This window comes from Chlorocebus sabaeus, chromosome 26 (genome assembly GCF_047675955.1).
Source record: "Chlorocebus sabaeus isolate Y175 chromosome 26, mChlSab1.0.hap1, whole genome shotgun sequence".
NCBI lineage: Eukaryota > Metazoa > Chordata > Mammalia > Primates > Cercopithecidae > Chlorocebus > Chlorocebus sabaeus.
In genome coordinates this window covers 33,221,493-33,241,831 of record NC_132929.1, presented here as the reverse complement: position 1 = coordinate 33,241,831, position 20,339 = coordinate 33,221,493, and the positions used below count along the sequence as shown (strand labels likewise).

At 40.0% G+C, this 20,339-nt stretch overlaps 1 protein-coding gene and 1 pseudogene across 1 annotated transcript in view; both read right to left on the bottom strand.

The window, feature by feature from the left end:
* Positions 1–20,339, bottom strand: part of MYZAP (myocardial zonula adherens protein) — a 93,789-nt gene that overhangs the window by 1,226 nt on the left and 72,224 nt on the right. Inside the window, exon 12 of the mRNA XM_008016467.3 lies at positions 9,101–9,201. Coding sequence (XP_008014658.3) covers positions 9,101–9,201 — 101 coding nt within the window. The remainder of the gene's footprint in view (positions 1–9,100; positions 9,202–20,339) is intronic.
* LOC119628179 (U7 small nuclear RNA) lies at positions 15,602–15,658 on the bottom strand (annotated as a pseudogene).

Below are 20,339 nucleotides of genomic sequence, written 5' to 3'. Positions count from 1 at the left end.
CATGAATGGGATTAGTGGCCTTATAAGAGAGGCCCCAGGCCCAGTGTCATGGCTCACTTTGGAAGGCTGAGGCAGGCAGATCACCTGAAGTCGGGAGTTCGTGACCAGCCTGACCAACATGGAGAAACTCTGTCTCTACTAAAAATACAAAATTAGCCGGGCGTGGTGGCACATGCCTGTAATCCCAGCTACTCAGGAGGTTGAGCAGGAGAATCGCTTGAACCTAGGAGGCAGAGGTTGTAATGAGCCAAGTTCATGCCATTGCACTCCAGCCTGGGCAACAAGAGCGAAACTCCATCTCAAAAAAAAAAAAAAAAAAGAGGCCCCAGAAATATTCATCATCCCTTCTGCTATGTGAGGACATAGCAAGAAGACACTATCCATGAACCAGAAAGCAAGCCCTCGCCAGAAACTGGAGCTGCTGGCACCTTGGTCTTAGACATCCCAACCTTCAGAACTGTGAGAAATACATCTCTATTGTTTATAAGCTAACTAGTTTCTGGTACTTTCTTATGGCAGCCTGAACAGACTATGACAGGTTAAAAATAAAAAAGTTATTTTTAGCAACCTGTAAAGGTTGTACTAGGCATCCATGGTTCAGAAAAATATGAAACATGCATTCAAGGGACTTGTCACCTGGTGAGAAAGATATATACATACAAAATTTTCATGTACTGTGTTAGGAACTATAACAGAGACATAACAGCTGTGCTGGGCATTCTTCTTTTGCCATTCAGCCCTGCTCTCCCCCTTCTCCACCCTACTCTGTGGCCCGGAAAGGTCAGCATCAAGGGGTTCCCTTGCCCTTGAAATTCAGTTCCTTTTGGCCTACTGCAAGGTGGTAGCAGGGGATCAGGGAATGAGAGGACAAAGAGGTCAGGACATTTGTCCCTTCCCAGCCAGGCTGCAGGTTGGTAGTTGGCAGCATCCCTCTACCAGGGCCCATAGCTATAGTTCCCCAACTTGTTCTTGTCCCCTGGCTTTCTCCCCTGCCTCCTCAGGCAAGGGTGGTAACAGCTTCCACTGTCGCTAGCTCCAGAGCTTGCCACTGTCCCTTGTTTATTTCCCTTAACGTTGCCCAAACATCCACAACAGTCCCTTCATTTAACTCTCAAGCCTCCCTTCCCGCCATGACCTGAACAAAATAAGCATGAAGACATGATGGGAAAATTGAGGGCAGAACAATTTAGTACCACCAGGAAATTCACATCTGGAAATTCACACAGAGAAGGCGATTCTTGAAGGATGCCTAGCATTCACCAAGTGGGCAAAGCAGGGATGGGAACTCCAGGAAGAAGGGGCAGTATGTGCAAGGCAGAGATGGGTGAGCACACAGTTTGCGCATGCGGAACTGCAAACCATGTGCTCCTTTGGAACGACTGGAACAAAGAGTTCACAATGCGGGAGAGTGGCAGAAGATCAGGCCTGCTGGAGAAGGGTCCCATGTCCCTGGCTAAGAGTTCAGAAGGGGGCAGGGAACTACAGCATGTTTTTAAGGAGGGCCATGGTCTGCTCATATTTTTATTCTAGCGAGATTTCTCTGGTACTATCGAGGGTTGACTAGGGAAGGATTATTCTGAAGGCAGGTCAGTTAGAAAATTCTTGTTCAGGAGGTGACAGAGAGATCATGAGAGCTTGAATTCTGACAGAAGCACTGGATGGGAAGTGGCAGGGAGATTTTAGGGAGATATTTGGGAGTTATAGTTAACAGGATTGGGTGACTAAGACATCCCATTTCTTTTCATCCTGGACACGTAACTACATTTCCCAGCTTCTCCTGCAATTAGGTGGGCCTTGTGACTAAACAGGCAGAAATGACTTCTACTACTTCCATGTTTAACCCATAAAAATCTTCCACGTAAATCCCCCACACTCTGTCTCTTCCGTTTTATGTACAGCATACAGTTGGAGAATCCAGAAGGACTCCTAAGTGCAGGCAGGGTCGCTAGATGGAGGAATTCCTGCGTTCCTGAAAGACTGCGTGGAGTGAAACCTGTATCAAACTGCCTTAAACTGTGACATAGGAAATTAATCTTTACCATGCTAAGCCACCGAGACCTATGGGTTCTTTCACACAGCTACGTTCTTTATCCCAACCAACGCGATGACAAAATGTGTACATGAAGCCTAGGAGTCGAATCCCTTTCCCCTAACTTCCCACATCCAGTCATTCACCAGGTGATAGAGGATGTATTAAAAGCATGGCAGGGGGTGTATTTTAAACTTTGCATGTCTCCCCCAAGGAGGTTCTCCATGTTCTCCACCCAATCCCCATATACACCTATTATGGAGGCTTCTGACACCTCCATAGCTTTTTTTTTTTTTTTTTTTTTTTTTTTTTTTTTTTTTTTTTGAGACCAAATCTCTCTCTCTTGCCCAGGCTGGAGTGCAGTGGCATGATCTCAGCTCATTGCAACCTCTGCCTCCCAGGCTCAAGCAATTCTCCTGCCTCAGCCTCCCATGTAGCTGGGATGACAGGCGCGTGCCACCACCACCTGGATAATTTTTGTATTTTTAGTAGAGACGGAGTTTCACCATGATGGCCAGGCTGGTCTTGAACTCCTGACCTCAAATGATCCACCCAACTCAGCCTCCCAAAGTGCTGGGATTACAGGCATGGGTCAGCGCGCCAAGCCTCTATAGCATCTTCCTGCACTTGTTGGTCTACACATTTGTGTCCACGGCTAGGTATAATTTCTGTAAGGGTGAAAGCCACATCTCCATCATCTCCATGAATCCAGCAGCTCACGGAAGCCAGCCACAGAGCTATTACCCAAATATGAATTACAAAGGAAACCAAAGGTTGGAGGAGTTTCAAGAAGTAAGGGGTCCCAGTGTCACCTGCCACAGAGAGCAATCCCTGGGACGTGGTGATCCAGGAGGCCCCAGGGACCCAACCAGGCAGTTTAGTGGAGTGCCAGCAGCAGAAGCCAGAAGGCTATTTGTGCCAACTCCTGTGAAAATTCCACAAAACAGAAACAGTCTCCAGTGACAATATCCTGAAAGCCCATAAAATGCAGAAATATTTATAAAGGTGAACCTTCTAGGGTTCAAAAACGGGCTCTCATATCCCGATCTTTTAAAAAAGAAGTGGGGTATTTTATTTTGTTGATCACTAGGAAACAACAGGATTTCAAGAACAGAAATAATCTCAACCACAAAACTGAAACCCAACCATTTGCCTTAACACATTTAGGCTATTGTTAACCTTTTATTAATCAATAAAGGGGCAGTTCCCCTGGGGAAAACAATAGCAGAATCAGCAAATAAAGCTTTGACAAAAAGCTACTTTGTGTTCTGGTCTTTGCAACAGAAATACGAAAACATAAGCATTTTAAAGCACTTACTACGTGCTGAGCACTTATGACCATGGGGAATATTTTTCATCAAATTGCACCTATTAAGACATAATTGATGAGTTTGCTGGAAACCAAGTTTCACTACAGGGCAAGAGAAAGAAAAGTCACTTTTGTTTTGGTTTTCGTTTTTTTCATTTTTCTTTGTAAATGAAGGCTAGATGACCGGGACTTGTTCTCAATGGCTTTCATTAACATATATCAAAGTTTTCAAACCAAACTTCTGAGTCTTTAAATACACACATACACTTATGTGTGTGTGTGTGTGTGAGAGCATGTGAAAACTCCTGAACCCACAGTGAGTCTCCTCTCACCCTTTCCCTTTCCCTCTCTCTTTATGAAGAGATCCTTTGTCACTAGAAATTTATGGAAAACAAAGATTAGATGAAGGAGGGGAAGCATTTGAGGAGGAGAAAGTGAGGCAGAGAGATGGTACTGAGTAGATTAGACAGTCTCAGGCAGACTGGCAGCAGGAGGAACAGGAAAGAAAGAGGCAAGTCATGAAGGAAAGAACAGCACAGTATAAGTGAGTGAGTCAAGGAGCAAAGTAATTCTCTGACTCAGAAGTGACTGCAATATACTGAGTTTAGGTGTCTGGGAAAGCAGTGGCTATAGCCACAGAAATACGAAAATGCGGGGCACTCCCACTGGACATTCTATGCCTGTTACTTCACTTAATCCTCTCAACAAGCTTCCAAAGGGATTGCCACCAAAATCATCCTTTTCAAGATGAGAATCAAGGAGGGCAGGAATTTGCCAAAGCTGCAGATACAGCAGGAGGCAGACTCAGAACTCAAACCCAGGACTAACTTCCAAGCCAGTATTCTTACTCACTCCTAAGAGGAGTGACTTTGAAGAAAGAGATGGCACACTCGGCCATGCAACGGCAAGTATGAAGACCAAGTGGACACCAGGTGGGAGTGCCCAGAAGGCTGTGAGGAACAAGGACTTGTATTCAAGAGAAGGGTGCACACTTCCTGTGGCTCAGCCACAGAGAGAAGAGGTGAAGCAACCCAATGAGGTTTGATATTATCCTCTTGGTTCTTATTTTAAAGATGAAAGAGTTGAGGCTTTAGAGAGATAAAGTAACTTGCCCAAGGCTGAGCTCAGCTAGCAGGATGCAATCTTTGTAGGAAGTACTGGAACCAAGATACGGCCATGTGGACTACCACGGCGAGCGTCTTGGAGGAGGAAAAGAAGCCATCAAAGAAGCTGGAGAAGGACAGACCACCGAGATAGCTGGAGAACCAGGAGAGAAAACTCCTGCAAGGGTAAGAAACAGGCTGAGGAATCCTTCCTTTCTTCTTAGCAAGGACTGTCAAATGCTACAGGGAGATGGCTCCATTCAACAAATATTAAGTGCCTAGTATGTGCCAAGCATTGCTCTAAGGAGGTCCCAGGGAGAATGCAATTAGCGAAATAGATGAAAATCCCTGCCTCATGGAGCTCATATTCTAGTGAGGAGAGAGAGAGAGAGAGAGAGAGAGAAAAGAAAGAGGTAAAACATAAGCAGGAATCACTTCATCCAAGGCCTTTATTAAATAAATAAATCATGTGATAATACTGATCCCCTGCCTACATTCCTCACTTGGTATGTATCTTTCACTTATTCACCCAACAAATGTTTTTGAGCATCAACTAAATGTAATTTTTTTTTTTTTTTTTTGAGACAGAGTTTCACTCTTGTTGCCCATGATGGAATACAATGGTGCAATCTCAGCTCACCACAACCTCCACCTCTTGGGTTCAAGCGATTCTGCTGCCTCAGCTTCCTGAGTAGCTGGGATGACAGGCATGTGCCACCACACCCGGCTAATTTTGTATTTTTAGTAGAGACGGGGTTTCTCCATGTTGGTCAGGCTGGTCTCAAACTCCTGACCTCAGGTGATCTGCCCGCCTCGGCCTCCCAAAGTGCTGGGATTACAGATGTGAGCCACGGTACCCGGCAACTAAATGCCAATTTTTTTTTTTTTCACACAAGACCAAAGAAAAGTAGAGCAGCTCTAAAAATGCTACTAGCAGTAGCACAGCATGTAACACTTGCAGTTGTACAGATGACTGGGTAGGAGAGGCCATGCTATTCTATGAGACAAGTGTCCCATGCCTGCAGCATGCAGGGCCACTCTCAGGTCTTAGCTGACAGAGGCCTTATCAATCACTGGGCCTTCCAGAGCTTTACACAGTGTCTAGAGGGGGTGTCTAGAGAGTTTAACTGAAAAGTCCAATGCATACCGAAGCACTATATACTTGATCAGGCTATCAATCCACTTCATAAAATCAATAATTACCACCAATAAAAAGTTAATGAAATCATCTTAGCATACTCAAATTTATTTATATTTTATACAATGTTCTACACGGAAAATCAGAGTTTGGGTTTAGTTAATATTAATAGTAATAGCTATTAAGTGCTGAACTCTGGTCCAGTTACTATGCTAAAATGCTTTCATTTTTATTTTTATTTATTTATTTGAGACAGGGTCTCATTCTGTCATCCAGGCCCAGGCTGGAATGCAGTGGCGTGATCTCAGCTTACTGCAACCTCCACCTCCCGGGTTCAAACTACTCTCCTGTCTCAGCCTCCCTAGTAGCTGGGATTACAGCTGCACACCACCACACCCAGCTACTTTTTTGTATTTTAGTAGAGACAGAGTTTCACCAAGTTGCCCAGGCTGATCTTGAACTCCAGAGATCAGGCAAGCCACTGCCTCAGCCTCCCAAAGTGCTAGGATTACAGGTGTGAGCCACCATGCCCGGCCTATTTTTTATTTATTTATTTATTTATTTATTTATTGTAGAGATAAGGTCTTGCTATGTGGCTTAGGCTGGTCTTGAACTCCTAGCTTCAAAGGATCCTCCCGCCTTGGCCTCCCCAAGTGCTGGGAACACAGGCGTGACCCACCATGCCCCGTCTCTAAATGCTTTATGTACACGTTTTCATTTAATCTTCAAAGCAACCCAATGAGGTTTGATATTATCCTCTTCATTCTTATTTTAAAGATGAAAGAGTTGAGGCTTTAGAGAGATAAAGTAACTTGCCCAAGGCTGAGCTCAGCTAGCAGCTGGCTGGGCAGGGAACTGGACAGCCTGAGCCTCCCTGACTGTCCCACACTGATGAATTCCTCGTAGGAGAAGAACAGGGAGTAAGAACAAAACACTTCTGCATAACTCAGGCTTAATTCAATGCTTGTACCGGTCTAAAATATTCCAGAGAAAAAAATCTAAAAAATATTCTGGACAATACCGTGGAATATTTTATTAGTTAGATGCAAATTTGAAGTCCAAGTATGAACCAGGAATTTTGTTAGAACATACACACCACCATTTAGTAGCTCTCTGTTTATTACATACTTTCAAACTACTCATGTACTGCACCAAGACTCAAGAAGGCCTGGTTCTAATTCTGGCTATGTGGCTTCCAGTGAATCACTTGATCTCTCTGAGCCTTGATTCTGGTATCCATAAAACATGGGGATTAACTAGACCAGGAGTTCCAATATGTTTCTGCCCATAGAGCTATTTATTCAAATAGAATCTTACTTGGAATCCAACAGACAAAACACACTAAAAGCTGACTTTCTCAGGTTGTTTTGGGGAGGAAGGAGGGTCCCACGGGCCAGCCCCTCACTAACCCTCCTCATCCCCCCGGGCATCCCGAGGCCTCTCCAGGAGCCCCAGCTCAGAGTAAGGCAGTTCCAAGAAGTGCAGGTGGAAGGCCGCTGCCCTGCCCTGAGTTACCTAAAGATTCCGGGCTCCTCCCCACCCAGACTTGCCTGGCGCCTTTCACATAGTAGGCACTTAATAAATATTTGCGAGGAAACGAATGAAATATTATTCTGCCTTTTCGGAAACACGGATATGTAGTTTTCATTTCCTCTGCTGATTGACCTAGGTAGTTAAACTGCTAAGATGGATCCTGGGGGAAACCAAATGTTACATTTATGGAAAAGCTGCTTTTAGATACTGAAGTGGCTTCCAAGTTTACCATGGCCATAAGTTAAGGGTCTGTCAGCACTTCCATTATGAAAACCGCTTTGTGGTTTCATAACTTAGCCATAAAAGTTTGCTTCAGGCTATACTTGGGCATACAAATTGAAAAGCTTGTTTTAAGCCAAAATGTGGGAATTAGAAAACAAACAATTTATTGGTTTCAGACATAGTTTTGTACCCGTCTTAGCCAAACAAGATTTATTATGTGGGCAATTAGAGTGGACTAGGCCACTTGGCTTTTGAAAAATACAAAAAGTGGGGAAATGGCCAAATTATTTATATTTCAAAAAGGTCTCTGAACACAATTGATCATTCTTTTTGGTTATATTTTCACCATGTACTTTGTACCACACGATGATGAGATCAAGAGTCTAATATAGATAGATAGATAGATAGATAGATAGATAGATGTATATAGATATAGATATTCAACATTTTCTGTTAATTATATCACAATGATAAAAAATGCCTTTTTACTAGAAGGCAAGCAATGTAATTGAGGACATTGTCAAAGAAATAACCTAATTCTGCTTTTGGTAAATTCTTTTAGAATGGCAAGTGATTCATTTTAATTAACAAAAATGATAATACCAGTAATAAATACAAATTAATAAAGTAAGGAAAGGAGGCCTTATTATGCAATGTTAGAGCTTCTGGAGATCTGAGAAATCACCTAGTCAAATCACTGACTTTACAAGTCGAGAAACTGAGGCCCCAGTGAAGAACCTGTCTGAAGGCATCCTGCTGCTGGCTGCTAGGACAAGAACCAGGTATTCCACACCCCAGCTTGGTGATCGGCTTGTCACTATTTTCCACCAGCTATAACCACTCAAGATTCCAGGATTCGACATTTTTCTAGACTATTATGTCCAGCAAAGCACACACAAGTGTCCCAGTCCACACAAGAATCCACCCTCCTGCACACAGGATACCAGGCATTTTGTGACCTTGATTACCTAAATCACAAGTCACATGTCATTAGCATCTTTGCTGTAAACTTGTTTTATGTCCTCTTTAGGCCAGGCACAGTTGTGAGCACCTAGAAATGGTGAGTTAGTTATCAGAGGCAGGTTACTGTGTTACAGGCTCTAATGTCACCAGGAAGAGACACAAGCGTGGAAGCAGCTTAACAATGAACAGGTCAGTCCTCTAGCTCAGGAATGTAACTGAACAAACCAGGTTATAGTTATCACATATCTGCTGATGACTCAACCAGAGCAGGCATTTATGAACTGGATCCAGTGCTTGACAATACCCTGTTACAGTACTGAGGAATAGATGAATTTTGTTCAAGGTTTAGATCCTCCCTCTTGTATATCACTAAAGCACCTTCGATGCCCCTCTCACACTGTTATATATGTCTACCTACACACCTGTCTCTCCCTCCAGACTGTACTCTGGGGCAGGAACCAAATCTCGTTCCTCTCTGTGTCAAACTGTCTGACATAGGGAAGATACTAACAGCATTAGCTGAATGAATGAAGGAAGGAAGAAATGCATGCATTCACTGACAGGGCCCATCTCTCTCTAAATGGCTTCCCCAGGTCTCTCCGTCGCCTACCCCTCCACCCTGCACAATGCCCCTGTTCCTACAGAAACCAGTCAAGCCCCTCAGCAGCCGCCACTTGGCTTTGCAGAAATATTTTTGATAGAGAGAATGCAATTCTGCTAAGAACAGCCCAGTAAAGTATTTTCTTCAGCCAAAGAGGAATCTGAATTAAAAAAAAAAAAAAAATCAGGAAATTCCTAAATACCTGGGTAGAAGATCACAGCCCACTCCAATCTCTCTGGTTTCCACTTCGGTCTTGGCCTGGGTTTCTAGTAAATAGTCCAACCTGCTTTGTAGTTCATTATTCTGGAGACGAGAAAAAAGGTATTTTCAGTAAGTCAAATATGTTCCCCCCCAGATATGCATAATACAATTGATATGTATTATCTGACTTTGCCCCATAACATGGGCAACTATCACAATGTATTTACAGAGCATCACTTACACAATAGGTGTTGAAGAAACAGATTGATTGAATCCATAGAAATGGCTTTCTATGCATGTACAGACATGGGCAGCCAATTTTACACAAACGAAAACAAAATATTGTAATCTATATTATAATCTGCTTTTTCAGCCACCAATTTGTTGCAGCTATCTTTCTATCTTTATTAGTTTTCTTTTTGTGTCAACAAACTATTTTAATTCATTAATAGTATTCCATTGTATGGATACATTATTTATTTAACTAGTCCCTTATTGATGGGCATTTAGATATTTATCACGTTTTTGCCATTGTAAATAAGGTGCAGCCCAACTTTTAACACCTTCTCATTAAACTATAAAATGAGCAAGTCTGTTAATTTAACAGTAGGAAATACCTCTATAACTTAATTAGTATTTCATAGGTGTGGAAAATTCAGAATCTCACACATATAAAGTAGAACAAGCTCCTTGGGATTAAAATGCACATTCTGAAAACTTTTTTTCTTTCGGGCCAGAGCCAAACATTACATAAGTTAAAGATTAGATGCTCAGCAATTGGAAATTTGCCTCATGGGGGAAATGAAGGACAAAGAAGCAAGAGATACAGACATGAAAATAGACAAAGAAGTTGAAGATACTGAAATGAAAATAGATGAAGTGCTGGTGCCTGAAATCTAAAGGGCAAAAACACCAAAAGAAACAAAAAAGTTCAGAAAGAAGGGAACAGTGGTTATCTCTGCGTATGAGATTTGGGGATGCTTTTTAAAAAGTCCTTCTATATATTTTTCATTAACACCAGATTAAATGTTCAGGAAGCAGTGATCATATCTATCTTCCTGGTTGTATTCTCAAAGCATGGCATGCAGCAGATACAAGATAAATATTTGATGAATAAATAAATTTATAATTGATTTTACAATGAGCATTTTATTTGCATAACTAGAAATGAAATTGTTTGCTCTTTTCTTAAGTTGGAGCTAAAGCTGAGGCACTATTCTAAGACACTAGATAACACAAGGAAGTTTAAAAGTTCTATGGAGACAGAAGCTCATTTGTTTTGAAAGAAAGAATGTGGGTTATTCAGTAGCTCCCGCTCTGAAAGGTCGATACCAAGGAGCAAAGTATCAGTTCTTGTGAAAATCCATGTTCTGTACAATGTAAAGGTCAATGAATCCCTTCTGATAAATAAGAAATGGTGTAAAGGAAGAGAATGCCCTCCAGATTCCTTAGCAGATGACACGCTATGACAGATCCATAGGCTCTGAATCTATCACCTCATCCCCAGTATGGAAGAATGGTGCTGGCTTATTCCCAGAGAGTCATCAGCATTCATATTCATACACACACACACACACACACACGCCCACACAGAGAGACAGCGAGAGAGAGAGCGCTTCTGCAACAATGTCTGAACTCTCTAATTTATAAGGAAAGAGAAGGGCAGAAGAGGCCTGCCTTTGCTGGATGCTCCAGTAACCCCATAGCCTTATCCCTTCTTAGTGTAAAGACTTTAATCGTGAGGATTTCACAGCATGCTGGGTCTAATACCTGTAGGTAGGGGGCCTAAAAGACAAGGTTAGCAAATATGCCACAACTGATACACAGTGAATAGTGGACAAGTGACCCCAAATCCTTTGTTCTATTTCATGGGAACTCTGTGTGTGCATGACAGACACCCATAGAAATTGAAATAAAAAATGTATACCCATGAGAATATAATGCAATCATTGGAAAAATTATTGTATATCTACTATATATCAGGCAGTGAAATTAGGTGAGGGAAGAGTTAGAAGTTAAAGAAATATGGCATGATTTGCAACCCTTGAGGAGCTTGGTCTTGCGGGGATACAGATAACTCAGCAGCAAATAAGAGAACAATGTGCTAAGTAACATTATAGGGGGACCCACAGAATATTAAAAGGGAACTCAGAGGGAACATCTGACTCAAAATGCAGACAGGGGTGGAGTTTCTGGAGTTAGGCAAGAGAAAGAGAGTAAGAAAAAGCAAAGGAGATGAGTATTCCAGAACTGTGGAAACACACAGGGTTGAGAAAAGGCACCTTATTGCATTACACAGGTGTGCAGAAGTTAGTTACGAAAGGCTACGTATGCCATTACAAGAAGTTAGAAACCAATCTTACAATCGCAAGGTCAGCACCAGAATTTCTTTTAATCACCTGGTTCCCAAGTGAAAGTTGGATTGGAGGAAAATAAGACTAAAGGCAGCAGGAAGTCCACTGCAACTATTCAGCTAAAGAGTGGGGGTTGCATTTGCAGTAGAAAGGAGTATGCACTCAACAAACTGATCCTGCTGCAAGTCACAGCTATACATTCTGAATAACAGATTAAAAACAACTAATGAGGTCTCTAGAGAAGTCAACAAAGACTGGCAAGTTTTGGAGATGAGGTGAAACTTGAAGCACGTGGCAAGTAGTCCTCCGTATTCTCTGTGTTTTATTATTTTTCTTTTTGCTGGCAGCTTTGCCCTGAGAGCAGCACAGTCATGGTGGTGGTAGTACAGATATAGTAAAATATTAACAGAAAGATCATCTTTCTGGTGGAAGAAACCAGGAGAAGGATGCCAGGGCTACTAACAGTAGGGGAGAAGGCAAAAGAGAAGAGTCAGAGTAGGGGGGAAACACTAAACTCTTGTATATAGACTCAGCTCAAGTCACTGGTAGACCACTGAACCATGCATGTCTGGAGAAAACTGAAAGAAGTTTGCAGTTAATGTTTAAAGAACTGAACTGAGATCTGCCATCACCATCACAGACAAGCAGGATGTAGTTGGGTCTGGCTAAATTCATTGCCTTTTACAACAAAAACCCAACAAAGCACTCACAATGTCCAGCTTATGATCCAAAATTATGTGACATATAAAGAGTCAGGAAAATATTACCCATTCCTAAGGGAAAAGAGAATCAACAGACACCAATCCTGATATAACTCCGATGTTGGAATTTTCAGACAAAGACTTTAATGCAGCCATCATAACAATGATCAGCGAGACAAAGAAAAATATGCTAACGATTAATGAAGTAGTAAAAAAAATCAATAGAAAATATAAAAAAAAAAAGAACTAAATGAAATTTTAGAACAGGAAAGTATAATACCTGAATTTTTTTTTTAAGTCACCAGATTGACTTAAGACTGAAGATGATAAAGGAAAAAGTCAGTAAACTTCAAGATACATTAATAGAAATTACCCAATTGAAAGTAGATAAATAAAAGACTGAAAACAATAAATGGAGCACTGCAGAACTGTGAAGCAATTTGAAAAGCCTAACGTATGGATTTTTTAATCACAGAAAAAGAGAGGAAAATTAAAGCAGAAAAATCACTGTACAACATAATAGCTGAAAACTCCCCACATTCAGTGAAAGACATAAATTTACAAATTCAAGAAGCTCAGTAAACCCCCAAACAGGATAAATTCAAAGAGAAACACATTACAGTCAAACTTCTGAAAACCACAAATGAAGAAAAATCTTGAAAGCAACCTGTTACATACAGGGGCATCATCATTTGAATTACTACAGATATCTCATTAAAAACCATGGAAACCAGAAACAATGAGTACCAAGAGAAATAAACTGGCAACTTAGAGCTCTATATCTCTCAATAATGAAGGCAAAATAAAGACCTGCCTTTCAGAGAAGAAAAACTCAGAGAATGTTTTACCACCTGGCCTGCACTACACAAAATTCTAAATAAAAGGTCTTCAGGCTGAAGAGAGATGACATCAGAGAGAAAAATCAGACCTTCAGAAATAGAGTATATATGAAAGAATCTAGTTTCTCTTAATTTCTTTAAAGTGCATATGATCGTTAAAGCAAAAATAATAATGTATCATGGTTTTATATTGTATGTAGATATAATACATATAAAAATTATAGGCACAGGCACAGCAGTAAATGAACCTATATCATTGCAAGATTTCTACATTTTACAAGAAATGGTACAATATTATCTCTAGGTAGACAGTGAACAGCTAATGATGTATACTGCAATACCCAGAGTAACCACCAACATATTAGAGAAAAGAGATATAGCAAAAATGCCAATGGATAAATTAAAATGTTATTTTAAAAAAACTGAAACAATCCAAAAGGCAAAAAGGAAGAACAAAACAAACAAGCAAGCAAAATAAGCAAAACAAACCAGAAGCAACAAACAGAAAACAAATAATGAAATGTAGATCTAAATCCAATCATATCAATATAATTAAATATTAGTAAACTACATACTCCAATTAAACAGGAAAAACTATAACAATGTATAAAAAAGCAAGTCCCGACTATTGTGTATAAGAGATGTACTTTAAATACAGCGATACAAATCAGTTGAAAGTAAATGACTGGAATAATATATATCATGTGAACAGTAAATATAACAGGGTAAAAATGGCTACGTTAATATCAGTTAAAATAGGTATCAAGACAAAGAGTATTAACAAAGGTAGGGACCAACATTTCATATCGTAAAGATCAATTCATCATCAAGACATAACAAAAATGTGTATGTACCTAGTAACAGAGTTTCAAAATACATAAAGTAAAAACTAACAAAGAAAGAAAGAGACAGTGTAAAAAACCATGGTAAGGGATTATAACACCTTTCTCTCGGCAATTATCCAAAATCCAAGAAAAATGTCAGTTATCTAAACAATACTATCAACCACCTAAACCCGATTGATATTTGTAGAATATACACAACAGCAAAATATATATTTTTTCACAAAAATTTAATTGAAAATATATGCTGGGCCATAAAGTAAGTCCCAATAAAATAAAAGTTAAAACCATACAAGCTGTGTTCTCTGACTACAACAGTATTCAATTAGAAATAAAAATAAGATATCAACAAAAATTTCAACTATTTGGAAATCAAATAACCTGCTTCTAAATAATCCATAAATCAAAGAAAAATCTCAAGGGAAATTAGGAAATACTTCGAACTGAATGATAATAAAATTACAGTATATCAAAGCTCGTGGGATGCAGGTGAAGCAGAGATTAGAAGAACATTTATAGCTTTAAAGGTTTATATTAAAAAAGAAGAAAGGTCTAAAATCAATGACCTAAGTTCTACCTCAAGAAGCTAGAAAAAGAAAAGCAAAGTAATCCCAAAATAATTAGAAGGAAGTAAGTAATGAACATCAGGGCAAAAGTCAATAAAATAGAAAGCAGACACGCAATGGAGAAAATCACCAAAGCCAAAAGCTATTTTAATTATTTTTAAAAATCAACAAAAATTGATAATCCACTGTTTGGTCAAAGAAGAGAAAGAGAAAGAGAGACAGAGACAGAGTGCATAAGATAGGGAGATCAACAGGGTACAAATAATCAATATCAGAAATTAAAGAAACATTAAAAGTAAAGAACTGGACATCTGTGTAGAAAAAAAGGAGTATTAATTCCTTTACTTCACACAAAACCCAAAGATCAACTTAAAATGGATCATCTAAATAAAAAAGTAAAAACTATAAAATTCTTAGGGGAAACCACGCGAGAAAATATTTGTGACGTTGTAGTAGAAGAATATTTCTTAGGACACAAAACACACAAATCATAACAGAAATAAATGGTTAATTTAAAACCAAAAATAAAAAAATCTCTTCAACAGGGCCTGGCATGGTGCCTCATGCCTATAATCCCAGCACTTTAGGAGCCCGAGGTGGGCAGATCACTTGAGCTCAGGAATTCGAGACCAGCCCAGGCAACGTGGTGAAACCCATCTCTATTATAAGTACAAAAATTAGCCAAGCGTCGTGGTGGCATGCACTTGTAGTCACAGCTACTCAGGAGGCTGAGAGGTAGGAGGATAGCTTAAGCCCAGGAGGTCGAGGCTGCATTGAGCCAAGACTGCACCACTGTACTCCAGCTTGGGTGACTGCACAAGACCCCACTGCAAAAAATAGATATATATGTATCTTCAGCTAGCCTTAAGAAAACAAAAAAGCAAGTCACGGGATGGGAGAAAATGTTCATAGTACATATATCTGACAAAGGACTCAAATCCAGAATATATAAAGAGCTCTTCCAACTCAACAGTAAAAAAACTAAAAGCTCAATAAAATAATGAACTAAAGATTGGAACAAACACTTTGAAAGATGAAACTTACAAATGGCAAAAAGCATACGAAAAGATTCTCAAAAAGAAGAAAAGAAGCTCAGCATCACCAGTTGACAAGGAAATACACATTAAAACCACAATGAGACAGCACTCTATATCCCCTAGCACGGCTCAATTTATTTTCTTTTGTTTTTATTTTTGTTTTGGGGGCTTTCAAAGCCAGAAAACCTGCTAGACAAATTCTAAAAGAGCTATAAAACTGAATGGCTACATTTAAAAGGTTGGCAATACTAGGTCTGGGTTAGGATATGGAGACACTGGTACACTCAAACTGTAGGAAATTAAACTACTACAACCCCTTTGAAAAACTGACGGTCTCTCAGAAAGTTAAACTTATGCCTCCTCTTACAACCCAGCTATTCCACTACCAGGAATTTACCCAAGAGGAATTGAAACAATGTTCACATAATGAGTTGTACTGTAATGCTCACTTCTGCTTTATTCACAATAGCCCTGAGCTAGAAACAACTTAAAAGTATTTTGTCAGGTGAATGAATAAACTGTGATATATTCATACAACGGAATACCACTCTGCAACAAAAGGGAATGCATACAACTTAGATGCGTCTCAAATCATTATGCTGAGTGAAAGAAGCTCGACACAGAAGAGTGCATGCTATAGGATTCCATTTCTAGAAATGGAAATCATACAGTGGATTCCCACTAAATGGGAATCTATAGTGACCAAAAGTGATAAAAAGTGACTCGCCACCTCCAAAACAAAAAAAAAAAGATCAGGAATTGCCTAGGGATGAATGGAAAGCTGGGTTGCAAAGTGAAACAGAGAATCTTTGGTGGGGTGATAGAAATGCTCTATATCTTGATGGCAGTGGTTATTTCACGGGTATACACACTGTCAAAACTCAGTGGATTATACGCTTAAACAGAAACAATTATTTATGTAAGTTAATAACGGAAACTTATTTATGTAAGTTAATAAATAACTAAGTTGACAAGGTAAAAAATAAAAGATGATGAAAGCCTGAACATGGGCAATAGGAGGAGAGTTAGAGAGTGTGGGACAGATTTAAGAAATACTTTTAAAAATTAAATTAACGGACTTGATACAATAAAACAAGACTATCTGCTTCTTAGTCTTGCAGAATATGACTACAGTGGAACGACAAAGAATAGCCTCAAACTGTTGCCTGGACTGTGCTACAGAAAAGATTGCTTCTGGGACTGAGAAGCAAATTGCATGGCTTTCCTGCTTTCAAACACCACCCCCTTGTGTTTATATGTGTAACGGATACCAACCCGATGGCTTGGGAGGCGCATGTGCCCTCCGCGAAGGGAGAAAATGTGTAGCACTTCTGAACATTTTTTGGAAATTATGTCACGAATGTTTGGCAGTCACCTCCCCCACCATTTCCCTCAGGTCCAGGGGTGTGGGCAGCTCGGGGGCTGTAGCACATACACAGAATGTGTGTTCCATAAGATGCACGTGGGGAGCCCAGTGCCTGGTGCTGCCACTCCAACATTACACAGAAAAATTAATAATAGTTCCCAAGAATGCACAACAGACACACTGAGAGGCTCAGGTGTTACACAACACACATTAAATGCAGGATGGACAAAACCAAGACATTTGACTCCTTTCCTCTGACTTTTGAATTGAGCTGTAAGTGTAGGATTTCCAGCAGAGAAAAGTGGAACGAAATCTGTTCAGAGTTTCAAAAAGCTTATGAAGATAAATGCTTGCAATGATATTTTAAGAACATTTTCTATATTGGAAATGGAGAATATTTCTTCTCTAGAAGTTGAGCTAATAAAAAAATTGTTTGGAAAAAAAGAGAAAGAAAAAAGAATAGGCATATTTTTGTTATCAGGAAGATTTTCTTTTTCACCTTTAGTTTAGAATCAGAGGGCGCATGTGCAGGTTGGTGACAAAGGTATATTGCGGGATGCTGAGGTTTGGGGTATGACCGAGCCCATCGCCCAGGTAATAAGCAGAGCACCTGGTAGGTAGTTTTTCAGACCGTTTCCCCCTCCCTCTCTCCCGCTTCTAGTAATCCCCAGTGTTTATTGTTCCCATGTTTATGTCCACCGAACACCGCATGTTCTCACTTATCAGCGGGATCAAGAAGATTTTAAATTGGTTGATGAAAATGTAGTCTGACAGGGCCAGGCTAGAGCAAGCTTTTAGGAGCCTGCTGTGTCATTTGGGTTTGGGGCAGAGGGAGGAGGGAGTTCCAAATCTAATGAGTTTAAACACAGTTAAGCACAAATGATCAATCCAGGGACTAAAATGATCCATATTCTCTGTTTTAAAAGAAAAGAAGAAAGGTTCTAGAGTGTCAACTGTGACCTAGGAAAGGGCCTGTCCTTTTCTCCGAGCCCAGGATGAGGTAGAGGGTCCTCCCTTCACTGTTTGTCGAGGAGCCTAATGTGATTTCAACATTTCAACAAAGTTTTCAAACATTAAAAATGGTAATAATCTCAGAGTTGATCTTAGCCTTTTCCCTTTTTTAAAGATGAAGTACCTGAGCCCAGACTGTTGGTGGCATGATTTGCCCAAGGTCATGCACAGATAATGGCAGAATGTGAGTCAGAACCAAAGTCTCCAAAAGGCTGAGTAATTAAGAAAGAATTAACATTTGTACTGTGCCAAGCACAATTCTAAGTGTTTTGTATATATTATTTAATCATAAAAAATTTCTTTCAAGTGGGAGTGATTATCCCCATTTCACAAACGCCGAAACTGATGCTCAGAGGGGTAGAATTACCCGCCCAGAGTCACTCTGCTTGTAAGCAGAGGTGTCAGGGTAAAAACACAAAGCCCTTAGATCTAACTGCAGAGTTATGTAATACTAATGGTGCACTAGGAAATTTTTGAAAATAAAATCCCTAGGTTAAAAAGCTCTGATTGTGACATATGTCAATTTCTGTGATGTAAAGACCTCCTCCATAGCTAATTTCAAGTGACCAACATGACACCCCCGAATGGAGACCTAAGAAGCGATGCATGCCTTCCACTTTCATTAACCGGTATGAAGCAGCTCCAGCACAGCGCTGGATATGCTGTGCAGTCCTGAACCCGTAGCTCAAGAAGGAGAACAGCCAAAACATTCTTGGGGAACAGCTAGGAACTGGACTGAGGACACGTGTAAGAACTAAGGCTCTTCAGTCTGAAAGTAAGGGTTGCGTCTTTAAAACCAACAGCATTGTGGCTAAGAGAAGCACAGGCATGATCAACAAATCCCCAAATACTGCCAGGGCATGGAGCCAGAACAAATAATAGGAGCAATGACATCATACAAGACCATCAGCTTATGACACTCAAACTCTAAGACCTGATATGAATCCCAAACACCTATGAATTCTACAAATACTGGGGCCAACTGCTAAAAGAAGCTGCAATATTGCCAGCCTATAAGACTCACATCCAGCCTCACCTTCCCGGGATGCACCTTTCAGGTTGCTGCAGACAAAGGACTTCTGGGCCCTATGGCCTGCTAGTAGGACCTGGCCTGTCCAAGCCCTGCTCTTCTTCACCTAAAGGTGAAATTCTCTTTTTTAAATTATCACACAACTGAGTTTGATGCCAGTCTCCAACTTTGAGGATGAGCAAAAGAGAAAGAGTGATTCATTATGGGACATAGCTATCAATCTAAAATATTTATCAATGATAATGAAAGAGTCGCTGGGAACCAGGCAATTAAAGAAACAGTAACACATACAGCATGTACCATGAGCCAGGTACCTTTCTAATCACTTAAGTATTAACACATTTAATCGTCCTAACAACTCTATGGAGAGGAAGCCATTTCACAGAGAGTTCCTATTTATCAATAAGCCAACTGAGGCATAGGACAGTTAATTAACTTGCTCAATATCACATCACTACTAAGTGGCAAAGCTGAGATTTGTACTCAGGTAGTATGAGTATGGAGTCTGCAGTTGTGCCCTTAACAAACGTAGCTACTTACTAATAAGAAGGGGAGTTACCAGATTTATCTACCAAAACTTTTGTGGTTACTTTTAGGAGGTATTAATTAGATATCTATTTAAAAGTTTTCTGTGTTACGTTAGAAAGAATAACAAAAGAATATGTAAGTTAGGTCACCCCCGGACTTCAGGGCCTGGAGAAGGACTGCTCAGCATCCATGCTGTAGAACAATCAGGTGGAGAGTTGAGCAGCAACGTGTCAGCATTAGCGATCATCCACAATTAGCAAGGAATAGCGTCAGCAGAGTGTGTGTAAATTATCAACTAGTCTGAGAGTCAAAGAGGAAAACCAAGTATTTGAATGTCACCTCTGATCTCCTAGGAGAGGAGATCTCTACATGGCCTAGCTATGTATGATGAAATAGTGATAAAGAATGCATGTATTTTTAATAGTGCTAAAGACAGTGATAAGGAGTCCTGAGTTTGAATCACCTTGGAAGAAGCCACTGAGGGTCCTGTGACCCAACCAAGAACTTATGTAACCCACATCCTCTAATCTTAGCAATTTGGAGAAGGCATCCTTTCTCTTTTGGATCTCAAAGATGATGGCACCTGTCTGGAAGGTGTCAAAATGATGTTACCCTCAGAAAATATTGAAAGAAGTAAAACAATGGCCTCAGGAAAGTTAAAAAAAAAAAAAAAAAAAAAAAAAAAACAAGAACAGAAACAATGACAAAATAAATTAAAACCCATGATATCTAGTATTTTAGAATAGGTTTAAGTCTAAATGTATTATTAAATCCTGTCATTATATAACTTATTTTGTATATATTGTCTGCTGTAAAGGTGGATGTCTGAAGTGGCCAAAAGCAATTAGCCATACTAAATTTGTATTAGAATTTAAATAGTTTCAGCGAATTTAATCAATCAAATTGATAATCATTATTGATATGCTCAAAAAAACTGGTTTTCAAAGTCTTGCTTATTAGATAGAC